The sequence below is a fragment of the Haliotis asinina genome, chromosome 2 (assembly GCF_037392515.1).
Source record: "Haliotis asinina isolate JCU_RB_2024 chromosome 2, JCU_Hal_asi_v2, whole genome shotgun sequence".
Classification (NCBI taxonomy): domain Eukaryota; kingdom Metazoa; phylum Mollusca; class Gastropoda; order Lepetellida; family Haliotidae; genus Haliotis; species Haliotis asinina.
This window is the reverse complement of record NC_090281.1, coordinates 12,962,342-12,984,127: the sequence shown is the minus strand read 5'-3', so window position 1 is coordinate 12,984,127 and position 21,786 is coordinate 12,962,342. Positions and strand designations below refer to the sequence as shown.

The 21,786-nt window shown below is 39.0% G+C and overlaps 1 protein-coding gene across 1 annotated transcript; it reads right to left on the bottom strand.

Annotated features, from left to right (window-relative positions):
* Nucleotides 1–358: 358 nt before the first annotated feature.
* Nucleotides 359–21,554, bottom strand: LOC137271570 (uncharacterized). The gene is made up of 4 exons (XM_067804016.1): nt 21,258–21,554; nt 2,655–2,998; nt 2,275–2,396; nt 359–621 (listed from the first exon to the last, which is right to left on the bottom strand). The coding sequence occupies exons 1-4, from the start codon at nt 21,552–21,554 to the stop codon at nt 368–370; spliced, it is 1,017 nt and encodes a 338-aa protein (XP_067660117.1). The 3' UTR covers nt 359–367.
* Nucleotides 21,555–21,786: the final 232 nt, after the last annotated feature.

Genomic DNA, 21,786 nt, shown 5'->3' with positions numbered 1-21,786 from the left:
GGTATCACCAGTTACATCTACTGCAGGGCTGCAGGTATCACCAGTTACATCTACTGCAGGGCTGCATGTGTTACCAGTTACATCTACTGCAGGGCTGCATGTGTCACCAGTTACATCTACTGCAGGGCTGCATGTGTTACCAGTTACATCTACTGCAGGGCTGCATGTATCACCAGTTACATCTCCTGCAGGGCTGCATGTATCACCAGTTACATCCACTGCAGGGCTGCATGTGTTACCAGTTACATCTACAGCAAGGCTACATGTGTTACCAGTTACATCTACAGCAAGGCTACAGGTGTTACCAGTTACATCTACAGCAAGGCTACAGGTGTTACCAGTTACATCTACTGCAGGGCTGCATGTATTACCAGTTACATCTACGCTGGTAATGATCTGCGTCTTTATAGACCCTGTGATCAGCAGCGTCAACCTCAAACCACGTGAGGTTCTGAAAATAACATGCATTACGATATGTTTCAAAAGATTTGCACACAGTGATTGAATTCAAACACAACTGTTTACATTCTTCAGCTGTCTTGGAAGGACTGCTTGCAAAATTATTCCCTGTGATAACCGTGTCCACGTGGAGGGTGAACTCCAGTCCAAATGATGTACATTCTGTAACAAAGTTCAGAATAACTGGCTGAGAAGCTGCTACGCTTTAACTATTTAGACTTTATTTGAAACCAAAACATGTATGTGACAACCCATTTGCAATCAGCTCACGTTTTTTTTGTTTTGTTTTATTCCGGGGCAAGTCAAATAACGACTTCATATTAATATAAGAACATCAAGACTACTTCAGTAAGAACAATTACTCTTTTTCTGTTTCATCCGAACAGGAATAGATATCCCTGAAGCACCTGCATTTAAAAGACCTAGCCTGTTTTAAGCAACAATGGTGATGATGATTTATTGAAAACACACTCTAACGTCATAATTACCTGCTGTTCACCTCTTGTTTGCAAATAATATATATAATGCATATATAATGTATATATGCGTGTATTTAAAACTTTACGTAAGAATCACAAATGAGTATTTCTTTCTTGAATTGGGAATTACAATTAAACAGTATTTCTTAACACTGTCCTAAACCGATTCACAGAAATAACTTCATAATACATCTCAAACTGAAGAATTAGTGTCAGGTTATATCATGAGTTTCGACCGGTTGTCTGAACGTGCATGTATTCTTGTTGATATAACCTGATGGCATTTTGAACTGAACATCCTGGGAATTGAACATCCTGGCTCTGTTAAATTGTATAAACCCTTTAAAAAATCTGAAGGTCAAGTGACACTGTGGATGTCTATCGGGTTCCCTGCCATATAGAATCGGACCACCATGCTGTCAACAACGTGTCCTGTCTGCAATCTCACCTTCTTCGAGAAAAAATGTCATGTTTACACATCTCAGGAATTAACAAGGACGATGCTGACGAAGGCAAACTCATACCCCTCATAACATAGCGTGAGTGAGTGAGTTTAGTTTTACGCCGCACTCAGCAATATTCCAGCTATATGGCGGCGGTCTGTAAATAATCGAGTCTGGACCAGACAATCCAGTGATCAACAACATGAGCATCGATCTGCGCAATTGGGAACCGATGACATGTGTCAACCAAGTCAGCGAGTCTGACCACCCGATCCCGTTAGTCGCCTCTTACGACAAGCATAGTCGCCTTTTATGACAAGCATGGGTTGCTGAAGGCCTATGCTACCCCGGGACCTTCACGGGTCCCTCATAACATAACTGAACAAGAATTGAAAACATAATTTATGAATGACCCACTAATATTGGGTCTGGGGCGGTCCTCATATTGCTCCCATACCTCGAAATGAACATTCCTCAGATCAAACAACTGTGTGATAAAAAGTAGCAGATATTAGCAGATATAGTGGTCACTGACCACTAAGGTTAACCAACAAGATAACACACCTGGACCGGAAGGGGGGACTCATCCCAAAAGGGGGCTAAAGGGTTCAACAGTCAAAATTCTTTTAGTCCGCTCAAAGGTCACACTAATCGTGACGTCAGAAAAAAAATGGCCGCTATGAGCCTATTTACTTCTGTATACAACAATTGCCGTATACATAAAGACACAGAAGAAAATACAGCTTGATGTTCTTGATTAAATTAATGCGAAAAACAATTTATGCATAACTACAGCATCACATATGTTAAATGAAACATGCAAATGTTAATGCATAGTATTCCCGTGCGATAACAACACATGGAGGGACAGTTTTGTTATTGCATGGGTATACCTGTCAGCCTTCTGCACTCAACGCTGGTCTCGTCCATATCGTAGCCGATGGAACACATGCAGTCACCACCAAAGCAAGTACGCCCAGGAGGTACAACACAGTCGATGTCTGTTTCACACGAACTGTTATCTGCAAAACACAGACGTAGATTACACATAATGCACTCCTGAAATTGTTTTCTTTGCTATTTTTGGTTCTCTGAACTGTACATATTTTTTACATTATCTGTATAAAGTATCTGCTTTAATTTCTAATTATTCTAAGACCCTATTGGCAAAAGGTACTGAATTATATGTTACATATGTTACCCCTGGAAACATAAGTGTATGAGATATTACTGCTGCTTCAGACACAATAGTAAAACTGCTGCTGACATATACATACATGTCGTTGTGGCAGTTGATACTGTTGGAGCTGATGTAGTCGCTTCTGGAGATGTCATTGCCTCCACTGAAGTTGTTGAAGGTGACATGGTAGTAGTCACTTCAAGTGTAGTTGGAGGTGCAACCGATATGGTTGCCGCAGTGGGTGCGAATGTTGAAATCGGAGCTGTTGTCAAGGTAGCAGTCACTTCAAGTGTAGATGAAGGTGCAGCAGATGTGGTTCTCTCGTCAGTAGTTTGTGGTATGAACGCAGCATTGCGTACACAGATATGGGCTTTAGCTGTGTTTACGGGGATGCACATATGATTGGTACTGCATGGCTCACTGTCACATGGATGAACCTATAAACAACCATATGTACACATGTCGGCTCTGTGTGCATGGAGTATCAAAGTCTCATAACATGCCATCAAGTCTGATCAAAGTACCAAAACATGAAAGAAGCGTTTGTGCTGTTTAAAGGTATATGAAAAAACAACTGAAACCTAAAGGGCTAACCATGTACCTATACAGAAATCATATCTTCGTCTTTCATCCCAGGAATGTGTTCATTAATAACATTGTGATAATAAATTATAGCATGAACCTGAGTGATGTTTGGAAATAAATTTGTTGGGGTCCTTTAAAGTGGGGGCGTCTTGTGGACGTTCCTATCTTAGAATGCAAGTGCAAGATTAACTCCACAATGCCCAGATTCAAGACAAACTTCAGGGCGAGTATAAAACTCGATTAAAGAAAATCTTGAGCTCCGAGCTAATGCTCGTGGATTGGTCAAGGCCAAAATCGCCTTCGCTGCCCCAGTCCTTTTCTATTCCTTTGGACTAGTTGACTGGACGAAACAAGATATCCATCGCCCTGACTGCCTGACCAGAAGGATAATGTCTACTCCCATAGCCCACCACCCTCGGTCCTCTCCTAATCATTAATAAATGCCAAATAATTTGGTACGTCGAGGTTTGATTAATGTGGAGGCTCATCATGTTAGAAGTTTACTGTGTACTTTTGCACATATTTATTTATCGGATAATCATCTGATGGTGCATGTCAAGGCTCACGCTGAAAGGAATTCCACTGGTATTTTAAGCATGTAAAGGTTGTTGGACAGAATATGAAATTTTTCAGGTTGATTTTGTTGAAGGCGATGTACTGCTGGACAGTGAAACAACAGGAGCAAACCAGGTGACGTTTCACCGTGTCTGCCCACGGTAGGATTTGTGGAGAAGCTACCTGAGAAGCCATTGCATCGTGTGTACATCCAGTGTGTGGAACGGAATAACAATCCCGGCGACTCCTTCGCCTGGTCTTAGATGTGAAACTGAGGACTTCATACTCGCAATCACCTAAAGGAGATTCTTAAAGAAGATATTAACATGAAATGCCAACTGTAATGAATTTACAGAGACTGTCCAGCACCGTATCAGTGGATGTCCTTCCTTGCACAAACATCTCTGTCATGCCTGTGGCTTTGACTCAGAGGTCCATCTATAGTACGACCTTGAATATTTTGTTGCATAAAGCGGTTTTCAGAGTTATTATTTTCAAAAGCGTAGCTATGTTATTACCGCTGGAGAAGTTTTTTTAACACGTGCATGATTACGAATCCACGACTTGAGGTCGCAAGTTCTGTCTCCCAGTTGTTTTTATTTTGTGGGTTTTCGTTTTACATTACATTATGGGTAATCAACAGAATAACGTTAACCTTCACGGTGTAAGTGAGTGAGTGAGTGAGTTAATACTTAACGTCACATCGGCAATATCTCAGCCATATCGTGACGAGAACATTCAACAATGAAAAAGAGCATATATAAATCATAAAAACCCGTCAACGAAGGACAGTAAAACAACTAGAATATCACAATTTCAATTAAAACTAGCATGGAAAGTTAAAACTAATACCACTATTTAGACAATACAATATAAAAACAGACTATAGATCGCCAACAACAGAAGGTAGATCACCACACTAGGAACCATGGGGACTTACAGTACCTTTGCTACCTGCATGGTCCCTAGTTGGATTTACACCATCCCTTCAGCTGCTGGCGATTGTATGAAAAGTTAGCCGAAATTAAAAGAACATGAATGCTACGATTAAAATCCTGGTAGACTTAAATTTACTGTGAATGTTTGTGGACTTACGTACCCTCTCAGGAGGACAATAATTTTACAATACTTCAACCCCCTTTGAGGGTACAGCCACCAAAGATTCAAGTTACTAATTCAAACTACCAATCATTAAAATGCATCTATTTACACAACATAATTTCAAAATTCCACCAAAAAATCAATTTCTTTTAAAAAACCAATAATTAAATGACAACTAACAGTGCTAAAAAGGTCCTTGATAGTTTTGACATTGAAAAATTTATCCCTTGTGATGGAGAATTCAACACAGTCAAGCAGAATATGCTTGACCGTGACTCTCTCATCACAAGGGATACAAAACGGAGGATCCTCACCTTTTAAAAGGTATGCATGAGTGTATCTTGTATGGCCAATGCGACATCGTCGCAAAATGACTTCTTCAAATCTGGACTGACAACCCAAGTATGTATAACCAATGTAAGGTTTTATTTCATGTAGTTTATTTATACCTACTTGGGTGTCCCACTTCTTCTGCATCAGATCACGAGTGTAAGCTCTAATGCTAGCTTTGTAGTCAGAATAAGGAATAAGAAGTGGTGTCACAGATTTGTTAAGTGCTGCCTTAGCAGCAAGATCGGCCATTGCGTTACCGGAAATGCCAACGTGGCTGGGTAACCAACAGAAGACGATGTCGCATTGGCCAGTAGCAAGATCATTATATAATTAAATTATTTCTATTAAAAGTGGATGTTTACAAGAAATATTTTTAATAGCCTGAAGGCAAGAAAGAGAGTCGGAATAGATTATATATTGTTTATGTTTATGGCGTCTTTGAATATATTTAAGAGCTGTTAATATGGCGTTAGCCTCAGCGGTAAAAATAGAACTGTTGTCTGGTAATCTAGAAGATATTGTTCTGGATCCAATGACAGTGGCACAAGCCACCGCGCCACCGTCCTTGGACCCATCTGTAAATAAGGATTTATAACTGCTATATTTATGTTTCAATTCATGATATTCTTGTTTATACTGTAATTCATTAGTTTCTGATTTTTTAAATGTGGTCAGTGTTAGGTCCACTTGGGGCCTAACCAACTGCCAAGGAGGAGAAGAGAGAAGACGGGAAGGAGCTATATTTTCCAGCTCAATGCCGGCAGCAGCAAGAAATGGTTTAATTCTTAAACCAAGAGGCGGTGCAAGCGAAGATTTCATATTGTATAAGTCCTCACACAGAGGACTGAAAACACAGTTATATGCAGGGTTTGACTCACTGGAATATAATTTTGTTACATACTGTAAAGCTAATTTGATACGTCGCTGCTCAAGAGATGGCTCATCAGCCTCAACGTACAGGCTGTCAACAGGTGAAGTTCGAAAGGAGCCAAGACAAAGTCTTAGACCTTGATGGTGAACAGAATCTAAAAGTTTCAGGTTGCTTTTACAGGCTCCACCATAGACAATGGAGCCATAATCAAGTTTTGACCGGATCAGTGATCGATAAAGTTGCAGGAGGGTAGCTTGGTCCCCTCCCCATTTAGAATTTGAAACGACTTTCAACAAGTCAAGTGCCTTCAGGCATTTAGTTTTGAGGGATTTGATATGTGGTAGAAACGTTAAATGTGAGTCAAAAATTAATCCCAAGAACTTGGCCTCCTTTACAACTTTGATGGGAGTGCCATCTAGAGATAGTTCTGGGTCCTTATGTGGCTTATATGTTCTGCAAAAATGTATACAATTAGTTTTAGACTTCGAAAATTTGAAGCCGTTTTCAAGACACCATTTATTTATTTTGTTTAAACACAACTGCAGTTGCCGTTCAATAGTATGCATGTTTTTACCTCGACAAGAAATATTAAAATCATCCACGAAAAGCGATCCATCAATTGAATCGTTTAAAACTTTTGATAAACTGTTGATCTTGATACTAAAAAGAGTGACAGATAAAATACTGCCTTGTGGAACACCCTGATCCTGATTGTAATGATCAGACAGGGTAGAACCCACACGGACCTGGAATTGTCTGTCATTTAAAAAGTTGGCAATAAATTGAGGCAAACGACCTCGCAAACCAAAGTCATGTAAATCCCTCAAAATACCATGTTTCCAGGTTGTGTCATATGCTTTTTCAAGATCAAAAAAGATAGACACAGCATGTTGTTTATTAATTAGTGCGTTTTTAACAAATGATTCTAAACGCACTAAGTGATCGACAGTACTTCTGTTTTTACGGAAACCACACTGTATATCTGTGATAAGATTATTTGTTTCCAAGTACCAAACAAGTCGATTATTTATCATGCGTTCCATGGTCTTGCAAACACAGCTAGTTAGTGAAATAGGTCGATAATTGGACGGATCCGTATGATCACGTCCAGGTTTAGGTATTGGTACTACTATGGCGTCACGCCATGACGGAGGAAAGTTACCCGATGTCCAAATATCATCAAAAATATTGAGAAGAGTTTCTAGGCAGGATTCCGGTAAGTGCTTCAGGAGTTGATAATGTATGTTATCAGCTCCAGTAGCAGTGTCATGAGCTTGATCAAGAGCAGTATGGAGTTCATGAATAGAAAACGTTTCATTATAATCTTCCCCATTATCAGAATTGAAATTAATAGTTTTCTTTTCTTCTTGTTTTTGATATTGCTGGAATTTTGGTACATAATTAGAAGAGGAAGAGTGTTTAGCAAGGGTTTCACCTAGTTTATTAGCAATATCTGATTTATCAGTAAGCAATTGATCTCCATGTTTAAGATGATGGACAGTAGATTTAGTACCTTTACCTTTGATTTTCTGGACCATGTTCCATACCTTGGACATGGGTGTCCGAGAATTTATTTTGGACACATAATTATGCCAAGATTGGCGTTTGTTTTGTTTAAAAGTACGCCGTGCTTTAGCATTTAAAATTTTAAATTTATTTAAATTATGCACCATAGGATGGCGACGGAAATAATGTTCTGCTTTCTTCCTTGCCTTCCTAGCTTGTTTGCACTCATCGTTGAACCATGGTTTTCTTATGTGTGGAACTACAGAGGAATTTGGTATACACTCATCAGCTATGGAATTCAGTTCATCAGAAAAAGATTTAATAGCATCAGGAACGTCAATAAAACGTTCTGGTTTTAGTTTTTCAGCACACAGTGTTTCATATAAAGCCCAATTAGCCTTTTTAAAATTCCACCTTGATGATGGAGGAACATCAGATGGAGTTACAGCTTTTAATATAGTAGGAAAATGGTCACTTCCACACAGGTCATTGTGGACTGACCATTCGAATTCATTTAATAGTTCGGAATTTGTCAATGACAAGTCGAGAGCAGAATAAGTCCCAGTACCAGGGTGTAAATATGTGTTGGAACCATCATTATAAATACATAAATCATTGTCAGAACAAAAGTCCTCCAACAATTTCCCTTTAGTGTTTGTAGTTACACTACCCCAGAGTGGGTTGTGCCCATTTAAATCTCCCATTATAATACAGGGCTTCGGGAGCTGGTCATATAGAGCTTGAAGATCAGTTTTGGCAAACGTTGAAGACGGCGAAATATAGAGAGAGCATAGCGTAAATGCTACATGTAAAGTAATTCTCACTGCAACAGCCTGCATGTTAGTAATAAGTGATACAGGGCTTTGAATTACGTTTTGTCTGACTAGAATGGATGATCCACCAGAGGCTCTATCACCCGGAGGTGAAAAACAATGATATGTATTAAAATGACGAAGGTCAAATGTATCTGTTTGTTTTAAATATGTCTCTTGGAGACATAACGCTGAAGGTGTAAAATCTTGGACTATTAGCTGTAATTCATGTAAATTAGTCCTCAGTCCTCTGCAGTTCCACTGTACAATATTATTGGAATAAACTATCTTTTGGGGGGATTTATTGGGGATCTACCCCGCACTCTTTTGGAGGGCGACAAGCTATGTGCCCTTGTTTGGATGTTTTCGGAAACATCCATATCTTCCAAGGATCCGAACTTATTAAAAAGTTGGATTTTGTTACTAGACCCCTTTGAGGCTCTTCCACTTTTACCCTTTTGTGAAGATTCACATCTAGATTTAAGCTTGTTTTTCTCAGTTTCTTTCACATTGGATTGAGACGTCCGTTTTGCATTTGTCTGAGATAATTTCTCCTGTGTACAAGGTACATCCTGAACACCCATGGGCTCCGGAAGTACGTCAGCAGTTTGAGTGGATGATTCAGGTAGCAAAGTCTGAGGAGTGTCAGTATTAATCCATGTTAAGTTGGTTTGACAGCAAACAGAAGACTTGATTACATTCACGGTTGGCGAAGGCGATGTTCGGGTAACAGAAGCATAAGTTTCTGTTAAGTCTGATCTTTGGACAAGTTTTTTTGCATCTGCAAAGCTAATGTTTTGAGTATATTTGATTTTGTTGATTTCCATGTTCCGTTTCCAAACTGGACAGTCTTTTGAGAAAGACGAGTGACTTCCGGCGCAGTTAACGCATTTCTTAAAGTTGTTGGTACAATCTTCTGTTGTATGTGTCTGCTCACCACAGTGAGCACACGTGACAGACAATGTACAACTATTCACTCCATGTCCAAATTTTTGGCACTTAAAACACCTTAATGGGTTAGGAACATAGGTATCAACAGCGATGTTACAGTATCCAGCTTTCACAGATTTTGGAGCAGTTGGCGAGGAAAAAGAAAACAAGTATGTGTTTGTTGGAACAGTTTCTTTATTTTTCCGGGTTGTAAACCTTTTGACATGCATGACACCTTGATCTTTCATCTCTGTCCCAATATCTAATTCCGTCATGTCCGCAAACAACTGATCACGATCTCGAATTATGCCTTTGCTAGTGTTGAGCGTCCTGTGAGCTGAGACTGACACAGGAATTCCTACCAACATTTCAGTTGTCATCAGGTTTGTAGCTTGCTGTCGTTTACTACATTCAATGAGAAGAGCTCCTGAACGCAAGCGTCTAACATTTTTGACATCACCCGCAATGCCTTGAATAGCCTTCGATACTGCAAACGGGTTCAACTTTAGTGGTGTCTTATCATGAGTCTCGATCACTATAAAGCGTGGCCAGTAGTCAATTGATTGGGTCGGTCTGTGTTCATTATCATCTTCATCAGGGTCCAGTGGACGTTTTGCTTTTTTAATGGGGGTTTCGTAAGCCATAGTTGGTTTTAAATGGTTCATCATCCGAGCTCCCCACCCACCACGGAGTATCACAAGGACAATGCCAAAGCAAGCGGGCCTCCAGCTTGCAGCACCAAGGATACCCGGATGATATACTCCAGTAGAAAAATCAAAAGATTAATATTTCCACCAGATTGGCCCATGAGCCACCGCCTTCTGGGCATACGACTCTAGGCAAAAACATATATAAAATGATGAATTTCAAATTACAATATCCAAAGAGCCAAGCATGAAAAATCAAATTACCAGTTTCATAAATTTTGAGCATGAAATAGTTGTAGCTCAGGGCTTGGCGTGACCAGCCGATTGATAGAACTGGGCCAGTTCTACCACCCGTCTAGGTGAAGTAAGGGCCAAAGTGGTGTGTTGAGCAATAGGAACATTGGTCCTGCTCCCATTGCCCTCAACCACCAGGATCCCCTCCTCCACCGACACAGGGCCGCAACCCACGGCAAACGGGTTGGTGGACCAAATATCCCCCCGGGTCCACTACGGGGGTGTCGGCGAGCTCTTGGCGTTACCCAGCACCCACCACGAGGAGGTGGCTCGCCACGGGTGCCACGGTGTAAGTGATTACGGCAAATATATCTTCATGGAAATTATGTTCAGTGCGTCGCCAAGGCTCCAAACTGTGAAGAATATTTCCTGTAACCTCTTGTTCCTCGTTGGCTATGCACGAAATACCATTTTGAACCGCGGTATTTTCCCAGAAGCTTGGAACATCGGAAGGATGATTACCTTTACGAATGTCAGGTGGAAAGGTTATCCCAATAACTGTCGTGGTATATCTTTGCTAAACGTTATTGGAAAAGCATTCACTATTGTTACTGAACGACAATTAAGATCTTGAATGGAACACAACCCCGATCTGCCTTTCGAGGAACGTACTAGTATTCGTCTACTGACAATATATTTACTCATCACGCACTCTGTAACAAATGCTTATCCAGACTGACAATCTGTAACAATTTCTCTTCTAGAAAACATATCCCATTATCTTCCATGTGATCGTAGATATGCGAACCTTCTGGGTGAATACGTTAGTGTCAATAAGGAGACTCCGTCAGTAGCGTTACAGTCCAGGGAATAAGGTACTGCTTAGTCAGTAGTGTTACTGCCTAGCGAATAAAGTACTGCCTGATCAGTAGCGTTAGGGACCAAAACGGCCATACAGTAAGCTTTCTGACTGAATTATATGTTATTGTTAAACTTTTATTAGTTATATATAAACTTTTGATTCCATAAATTCTAAATGGCTCGAACAATCAGTCATACCTGTGTAAACAATTGTGGGAAAATTGCCGTTAGAGATAAAGTCGGGGATTCCGTTCGGATATTGAAAATGTACAATTTTGCTACTTTTACTGAAGACATGCGACAAGTGTTTTGCAAAAATACCTGACACGATAACGTCGGTGCCTGTCCATTGGTAGATCTATTTGCACCTTTGTTTCTTTGACGACGATGATATTTGTCACTGAAAAACATGATGAATCTTTCGATAAAGACACACTTCCTGCTACGAGCTGCTACGTGATTCCAATGTTATCAGATTCACTCATGACAATGAGAACCAAAACACAACCGTGGAAACAATGTACAACATGGAGCGTTTGCAAAGGTTCAATCGGAAATGTACAGGAACGGTTGATCTACACATAATATATTCATATTGGATGATGCCAGCCAGAAAGTCATTCGTGTTGGATGATGGTAGCCAGAAAGGCATTCATGTTGGATAATGTTAGCAAGAAAGGCATTCGTGTTGGATGATGTTAGCCAGAAAGGCATTCATGTTGGATGATGTTAGCCAGATTTGAAGTATACAGCGTGAAGAGCATCGGATCTAAACCGGACCCATGTGGAACATCACTGTGCAGTCGGACAAAATCTGATATTTCTTTGCCGATGAGCTTGTCTATGATCTTCCAAACAGGATGAAAACCACCCCTGGCGAGTTACCACGGATGCCAGATTCAACCAAAAGACTGCTTAGGAGAACTTCATGGTCAGTGGTATCAAATGCCTGTCGTATAGTGCAGATAGTAGGTCACTGAAGGCAGGTATCAGGCTTGTGTCGGTGCTGTGCTCTTCCCATGACGACAACCGCCAAACAATAATGATGACGTCTCACGCTCAAATATTTTAAGCTTGCAAGAATTAAAATGTTTACATGGTAACATCATCGGATGGTTTAATTAATCTTATGTGAACTTTAATACCGAGTATTATTTGTCATACCCAAATCCGAGTGTGTTTTTTTCTGGTTGATACTCGAGGGATACCTAATGTGTATATATATATATATATATATATATATAATGTACTTTATGTTTAGAATATATCAGTACAAGCTAATATAAATATTACATCGAAGTACCTTTGGTACTCTGGATTGTGGTACAATCATCTGTATGAGCATTAGTACAAAAGAGAAAGGTCTCATTGATTTACAGATGAAAATTTTACAGCAGCGTGGTATCCTAGTCGTCAAAGCGTTCATTGAAGACCCGAGGTTTGGACATACTTCAAAGATTTTAATTGTTTTTTTTGTGAGAACTGTTACGTGATTGCATCGTTGGCATACCGTTATGTACATGTAGATGTTAGGTCATTAAAACAGAAACCTGTATCAGTTTTACACTTGAGTTTTAGGACTGACACACATCAGTTTAGATATGGGAAAGAGATTGAGCCACAGTATTCCTCAGTCGTCATTTCTTTCGCGCGTCTATTGGGGACAGGCATGTACAAGCTTTAATTTAAATGGTAAATATTAATGCAAATGTTTCCACCGCTGACTTACTGACATTGGTACTCACGTTTTTCCACAAGTATAAAGTAAGAGGGAGATATCATTTGTTCCTATCTAAAAGCTGTGTGGGCACTGTACACCGTACACATATGAAATTGCAGCTTCAGCTGACACCACAGGTTGCACAAACATTTCTTGGGGGATTCACGATTTGATCATCTCTTGCGTTCCTTGTTTTGTTCCTTGATCTGATTCATGCATATAACATGAAAGTTCTAACCAATGTAATTCCAATGTAAGCAATGTAATGTGGCCAAGTAGATTAGTGTAAGATTCAGGCACATCAATGATCCGTTATCGTTCAAAAAAAGAGTAAGAAATCTAATTTTCTGCACTGATAATTTCGAAGACCAGAGACACTGGGTCGATATATGCATGGACATTCACAGTGACAAACCAACTCTCCACAATCAAGATTGTATAACAGATATGACTTCAAAGGGCATTCGTTTCTTTCTTGCATGTCAGTCAATATTCCAGCAGTCTTTGATGTCTACATTTCACAACATGCAACGTACAATGTTCGTATACTTTCTACAAATGATTTAGCGTTTCATCAGAAACTTATTTAATGGTTGTTTTACAAAGGCTAAAACATTAAAGAACGAATGACGGTTAGTCATAAACGGAACACCATTTTTAAAAAATAAAAATAAACAAAAGTTAACTTAAAAGTTGCTAAAAAGCAGTCTGCTTCTCTCTCGCCCGCAAACGAAACCACAGACAGGTTACGTAACTGTCGGCAGAGCCCTGCAGTGACGTCATAGAAGGAACGATGTTCAGTTAGTTGTACAGAAAATGTTTAGGAAGCTCGTCATTTTACTGATTTTTCGATGTCACCAAAGACATGCCGAATTGTTGTGTTGCCGTCAATTGTTCCTTGGGGTCGGGTGATGATGTCACTATGCACAGATTTCCACCGGACCCCGTAGTTTGTGCCTAAATTCGTTGTTTGTGTGTGCGAAGCGAGCGTTGTGGAAGCCTGTGGTATATACTAAATCGGATGGTTCGCCCATACCACGCTTCCAGAGTAGAAAATGGAGTTCAAGTTTTATCGAGTTTATAAAATCAAGACTGCGCACTACACATTGCTGACCAAAAGGATTTTGCATGAATATAACGCTTAATTTTGATTTTGTAAGTCGGTGAAAACAAACAGAAATAGCATTTATCCTCAGACAGGGCGCCGCCATTTTTTTGAAAATCGTGAAGTCACGGATCAAAGTCCGTCAGAATTATTGAGATTATGGTTTGTTTTTTGTTAGAAAATCAAAACTACTTTTTGCTGGTAGTTAAATATGTATATGAATCATGGCCAAAAGGATTTTGCATGAAGCATGGTGGGGATCGAAGTGACATTAATCTTGCAAGTAACAGTATATTGCCCTCCACCTCGCTTCCACGTGTGAAATTGTTATGTTATAAGCAATGCCATGTAAAATCATATTGTCCATCAATAAAATACACACTTTACTACCAGTAGAAAGTAATTTTGATTTTTGTAAGTCAGTGAAAACAAACTTAAATAGCATTCATCCTCAGACAGGGCGTCGCCATTTTTGACGACCGGGAAGTCAGGGACTACAGTCTAATGGAACTAATGAGATTATGGTTTGTTTTCATCAAGTTAGAAAATCAAAACTACTTTCTACTAGTAGTTAAATATGTATTTGAATCATGACCAAAAGGAGTTTGCACAACACAACCTGTAAACATAACATAAGCGAGGACGGGGTCGAAGTGAAATTACTGCGCAATAAATTTCTTCACTTGCTAAATGTACTTGGTTTGTAAACGTTCACTCACCAGTATGTAGACACTTGTTAATATACGTCTTTATATCTGGTCTCATAATCATATTTACTTTATAATCATGCTTGTGTTCATTTTGAAACTTGATAAAAAGAAGCGATCTGCGAATGTATAACAGGAATGTAATATCCAGACATTTTATAGTTTACCTATTCGAATCATAATTCGCACGCACGCCCTGGTGTATGTCGTCTGTATCATTGCACTTCACGACGAAAACAATGGTTCTGTTGAAAGCTACGACAACTTAATAAAGACAAAATGCAAATATTAAAATTAAAACAAATTAAGTTATAAGAGCAATGTCAGACTCTTACTTTGTTCGAGGAATGTGTCCATCAATATCCACAAAAACGAGTGATGTATAATTCGTCCGCAGATTTCCCAAGTGATGTGTCTTTTAACATTCTAATATACGAAAACGTGATGTATCGTTTCAGGTTTTTCACATTGCTGTATACTCTCATTGGTCACGCAAGATAGCACACCTGGCAACTAAATGCATAATGTGCGTCTTTCTTTTAAAAACGTAATTTAGTTAGCCAAAAATGAGCAATCAGTCAGTGTATTGGCGGTTAATCCCACTACCTTTTCATAAATCCCCATTTACAACCTATCGACACCAATTGATTTTGACAGAATCGCCTATGAAAACAACTCAAAGTAGGAGACAAAATTAAATGATAGTAGACTGTGAGAACATGTAGCTTTCATGTCATAGTTTACCCCTTGAAATGTAGAATGTAGATGAATTCTACACAGACCCTCATGACCATACCTTCTATTACGTCACGGAGTGAGTGAGTGAGTTAATATTTTACGTCACATCGGCAATATCTCAGCCATATCGTGACGAGAGCAACTAATATCAAAATCAATTATATGTCTACTATAAAACCTGTCAACGAATGGAATTAAAACTAGCATGGAAAGTTAAAAACAGCATCACCATTTGGACAATACACTATAAAATCAGGCTATAGATCGCCAACAACTGAAGGTAGATCACCATACTAGGGACCATGGGGACTTACAGTACCTTTGCTACCTACATGGACCCTAGCTGGATTTACACCATCCCTTCAGCTGCTGGCGAGTGTACAATATGCTAACTAAAATTATAACAACAGGAATACTACGATTAAAAACCCTGGTAGAATTAAATTTACTATGAATGTTTTTGGACTTACGTACCCTCTCAGGAGGACAATAATTTTACAATACTTCAACCCCTTTGAGGGTACAGCCACTAACAATTCTAGTTACGAATCCAAACTACCAATTATTAAAATACATCTTTTTACAGGAACATATTGCTCAAAATTCAATCAAAAAATAAAATCAATTTCTTTTAAAAACCAAGAATTAAATGAAAACTAACGCTGCTAAAAAGATCCTTCATTGTTTTAACTGTAAAATACATATTCCTTGTGATGGAGAATTCAACACAATCAAGCAGGATATGCTTGACCGTGACTCTCTCATCACAAGGGATACAAAATGGACGATCCTCACCTCTTAACAGGTACGCATGAGTATATCTAGTGTGGCCAATACGACATCGTCGTAGAATAACCTCTTCAAATCTCGACTGACAACCCAGGTGGGTATAACCAACGTAAGGTTTTATCTCATGTAATTTATTTCTACCTACTTTGGTGTCCCACTTCTTCTGCATCAGGTCACGGATATAACACCTAATGGTGGTTTTGTAATCACTACAAGGAATAGCCAGTGGTGTCACAGATTTGTTGAGTGCTGCTTTAGCCGCAAGGTCAGCCAATGTGTTACCAGAGATCCCTACATGGCTGGGTAACCAACAAAAGACGATGTCGTATTGGCCAGTAGCAAGATCATTATACAATTCAATAATTTCTATTAAAAGTGGATGTTTACAAGAAATATTTTTAATAGCCCGAAGGCAAGAAAGAGAGTCGGAATATATCATATACTGTTTACGTTTAGGGTGTCTTTGAATATATTTAAGGGCTGTTAATATGGCGTTACCTTCAGCTGTAAAAATAGAACTATTGTCTGGTAATCTAGAAGATATTGTTCTGGATCCAATGACCGTAGCACAAGCAACTGCGCCACCGTCCTTGGACCCATCTGTAAATAAGGATTTATAATTGTTATATTTATGTTTTAGTTGATTATATTCGTGTTTATATTGTAATTCATTCGTTTCTGATTTTTTAAATGTAGTTAATGTTAGGTCAACTTGTGGCCTAACCAACTGCCAAGGAGGAGAAGAAAGAAGACGGGAGGGAGCTATATTTTCCAGCTCAATGCTAGAAGCAGCAAGAAATGGCTTAATTCTGAGCCCAAGAGGCGGAAGAAGGGAAGACGTTTGGTTATACAAATCCTCATAGAGAGGATTAAAGACACAATTAAATGCGGGATTAGACTCATATTAGAAGCTAATTTTGTAATGTATTGTAAAGATAGTTTGATACGACGTAAGTTGAGAGAAGGCTCATCAGCTTCGAGGTATAGACTGTCGATAGGAGAGGTTCTAAAAGAACCGAGACAAAGTCTTAGGCCTTGGTGGTGAACAGGATCAAGTAGTTTTAGGTTGCTTTGACAAGCTCCACCATATACGATGGAGCCGTAATCAAATTTATAAGTGAAGGAGGGTAGTTTGATGCCCTCCCCATTTTGAATTTGAAACAACCTTTAATAAATCGAGTGCCTTCAGGCATTTGGCTTTAAGGGATTTAATATGCGGCAAAAAGGTCAAACGTGAGTCGAAAATAAGTCCCAAGAACTTGGCCTCCTTGACCACTTTGATTTGGGTACCACCGAGATATAGTTATTGGTCTTTATGGTGTTTGTATTTACCACAGAAGTGTATACAATTGCTTTTTGATTTAGAAATTTTGATGCCGTTTTCAAGACACCATTTATCTATTTTGTTTAAACACAGCTGCAGTTGCCGTTCAATAGTATGCATCTTTTTACCACGACAAGAAATATTAAAATCATCCACAAATAAAGATCCATCTATTAAATCGTTTAAAACTTTAGATAGACTGTTGATCTTGATGCTAAAAAGAGTGACTGACGAAATACTGCCTTGTGGAACACCCTGATCCTGATTGTAATGATCAGACAGGGTAGAACACCCACACGGACTTGAAATTGCCTGTTATTTAAAAAGTTGGCTATGAATTGAGGCAAACGACCTCGCAAACCGAAATCATGTAAATCTCTTAAAATGCCATATTTCCAGGTAGCGTCATATGCTTTCTCAAGATCAAAGAAGATAGACACAGCATGTTGTTTATTAATCAGCGCATTTAAACAAATGATTCTAAACGCACTAAGTGATCGACTGTACTTCTGTTTTTACGGAAACCATATTGTATGTCTGCGATAAGATTATTGGTTTCCAAGTACCAAACAAGTCGATTATTTATCATGCGTTCCATGGTCTTGCAAACAGAGCTAGTGTGTGAAATAGGTCGATAATTTCATTATAATCTTATTTACCTAAATTCCAGCAGTATCAAAACAACAAGAAAAGAAAACTATTAATTTCAACTCAGATAATGGGGAAGATTATAATGAAACTTTTTCTATTCATGAGCTGCATACTGCTCTTGATCAAGCTCATGATACTGCTACAGGAGCTGATAACATACATTATCAACTCCTGAAGCATTTACCAGAATCCTGCCTAATAACCTCATCTCAGATATACAATGTGGTTTCCGTAAAAACAGAAGTACTGTCGATGACTTAGTGTGTTTGGAATCATTTGTGAAACATGCGCTGATTAATAAACAACATGCTGTGTCTATCTTCTTTGATCTTGAGAAAGCATATGACGCTACCTGGAAATATAGCATTTTAAGAGATTTACATGATTTTGGTTTGCCTCAATTCATAGCCGAAGTTTTAAATAACAGGCAATTTCAAGTCCGCGTGTGTTCTACCCTGTCTGATCATTACAATCAGGATCAGAGTGTTCCACAAGTCAGTATTTTGTCTGTCACTCTTTTTAGCATCAAGATCAACAGTTTATCTTAAGTTTTAAACGATTTATTACATGGATCTTTATTTGTGAATGATTTTAATAAATCAAAAACCAATTGTATACACGTCTGTGGTAAATACAAACCCCATAAAGACCAAGAACTATTTCTCAGTGGTACCCAAATCAAAGTGGTCAAGGAGGCCAAGGTCCTCGGACTTATTTTTTGGGGACTCACATTTGACCTTTTTGCCGCATATTAAATCCCTTAAAGCCAAATGCCTGAAGGCACTCGATTTATTAAAGGTTGTTTCAAATTCAAAATGGGGAGGGCATCAAACTACACTCCTTCACTTATATAGATCACTGGTCCGATCTAAATTTGATTACGACTCCATCGTATATGGTGGAGCTTGTCAAAGCAACCTAAAACTACTTGATCCTGTTCACCACCAAGGCCTAAGACTTTGTCTCGGTTCTTTTAGAACCTCTCCTATCGACAGTCTATACGTCAAAGCTGATGAGCCTTCTCTCAACTTACGCCGTATAAAACTATCCTTACAATACATTACAAAATTAGCTTCTAATGAGTCTAATCCTGCATTTAATTGTGTCTTTAATCCTCTCTATGAGGATTTGTATAACAAAAAGTCCTCCCTTGCTCCGCCTCTTGGGCTCAGAATAAAGCCATTTCTTGCTGCTTCTAGCATTGAGCTGGAAAATATAGCTCCTTCCCGACTTTTTTCTTCTCCTCCTTGGCAGTTGGTTAGGCCTGAAGTGAACCTAACATTAACTACATTGAAAACATCAGAAACTAATGAATTACAATACAAACAAGAATATATTTTAAAAAATTGAAACATAAATATAACAAGTATAAATCCTTATTTACAGATGGGTCCAAGGACGGTGGCGCAGTGACTTGTGCCACTGTCATTGGGTCGACAACAATGTCTTCTAGATTACCAGACAATAGTTCTATTTTTACAGCAGAAGCTAACGCCATATTAACAGCTCTTAAATATATTCAAAGACACCCTAAACGTAAACAATACATAATCTATTCCGATTCTCTTTCTTGCCTTCGGGCTATTAAAAATATTTTTATTGAATTGTATAATGATCTTGCCACTGGCCAATGCAACATCGTATTCTGTTGGTTACCCAGCCATGTAGGAATCTCTGGTAACACATTGGCTGACCTTGCGGCTAAAGCAGCACTCAACAAATCTGTGACACCACTGGCTATTCCTTATAATGATTACAAAGCCACCATTAGATCTTATATCCGTGAACTGATGCAAAAAAAGTTGGACACCCAAGTGGGTATCAATCAATTACATGCAATAAAACCTTACATTGGTTATACCCACCTGGGTTGTCAGTCCAGATTTGAAGAGGTTATTTTACGACGATGTCGTATTGGCCACACTAGATATACTCATGCGTAAAAGGTGAGGATCGTCCATTTTGTATCCCTTGTGATGAGAGAGTCACAGTCAAGCATATCCTGCTTGACTGTGTTGAATTCTCCATCACAAGGGATAAGTATTTTACAGTTAAATCAATGAAAGATACCACCGTCAATTTTCATTTAATTATTGTTTTGGGGTTTTTTTTGAAAGAAATTTTTTTTGGTTGAATTTTGAATAGTATATTCTGTAAATAGAGGTATCTTAATGATTGGTAGTTTGAATTTGTAACTTGAATTGTTGGTGGCTGTACCCTCAAAGGGGGTTGAAGTATAGTCAAAACAATTGTCCTCTTGAGAGGGTACGTAAGTCCACAAACATCTACAGTAAATTTAAGTCTACCAGGTTTTTAATCGTAGTATTCATGTTCTTTTAATTGTGGCTAACTTTTCGTAGAATCGCCAACAGCTGAAGTGATGGTGTAAATCCAACTAGGGTCCATGTAGGTGGCAAAGGTACTGTAAGTCCCCATGGTCCCTAGTGTCTTGATCTACCTTCTGTTGTTGGCGATCTATTGTCTGTTTTCATATTGTATTGTTTAAATAGTGATATTAGTTTTAACTTTCCATGCTAGTTTTAATTGAAATTGTGATATTCTCATTGTTTTACTGGCCTTCGTTGACAGATTTTACCACATGCATATATTTCATTTAAATGTTCTCCTTCCGATATGGCTGAGATATTGCCGATGTGACCTAAAATATTAACTCACTCACTTTTCAATACCGTTTCTTATCACCAAATATAAGAGTATTTGTAGGACATTAACCTATATGAAAAGATGTAAGTTTCCACTGTAAGAAATTTTAGTGATATGCGTCATCTGTTTTAACGCATCTTCTTTCTTAAAAGAAAACATTTGTTTTCCTAGCCGTAAATAATTGCAACATTTAAAGCAACATTTGCTCACTCATGGTGTCGGCAGTTTAGTGACTGATGTCAGGTGAACTATCCTACACTATATTGGCCAAAATAAGTTAGAGTTATAGGTATTTGATTGATATCTTATCAACGTATCAATAAATAATATTAACATGTCACTATTAAGGTCTGTCCAGTATAGAATACAGTGGCATCAATATATTCTTCGCGCACCAAAGCTAGTCAGAATGAAACAAGACCAAATGTTCATTATGTATACAATGTTAATGTGACCTTCCAGTTATCTGTCCAAATCGTCGGGCATGAAGTTGCCCAAACTATCATCCACCGTGATACATTTCTTCAATACATTTTCCCCACTTACAAAGCGTCCCCACCTACCTGCGCTGCCATGTTAAGCTTGACTGAAAGGTAAATGTTACTTCTGGAAACTTGCACTCTTTCAATTTCTTTTTTCTCTGAATTCAGCTGACACTCCCTGGTAGCTGATGACCAGTTGACCGAGAGACATCTTGATGAGTACACGCACAGTCGGCGACACTGCTGTAACGTAGCTCTACGAAATGTCTGGAAAACAGATCCAGACAAAACCACATCCTGCGTTCCTTCAGACTGCCCCGCACATATGCATAGTAAAAGTAGAATGAGAACAGGTAGAATCATGGGATTGGTATCCATTTGCTCTCGTGTACAAGGCACACCCAGCTTGTCCTCTGAACAAGGCAGACCTAGCTACTCCTCTGTACAAGGCACACCCAGCTTGTTCTCTGTACAAGGCACACCCAGCTAGACCTCTGTACAAGGCACACCCAGCTTGTCCTCTGTACAAGGCACACCAGGCTTGTTCTCTGTACAAGGAACACCCAGCTTGTCCTCTGTGCAAGGCAGACCTAGCTTTTCCTCTGCACAA

Coding starts and splice junctions, on each gene's coding strand:
- LOC137271570 (XM_067804016.1), bottom strand. CDS start 21,554: ATGGATACCAATCCCATGATTCTACCTGTTCTCATTCTACTTTTACTA. Junction 2,999..21,257: donor AGCTTAACATGGCAGCGCAG/GTAGGTGGGGAC, acceptor GGTTGTTTATAG/GTTCATCCATGTGACAGTGA. Junction 2,397..2,654: donor ACTGCCACAACGACATGTAT/GTATATGTCAGC, acceptor TGCAGATAACAG/TTCGTGTGAAACAGACATCG.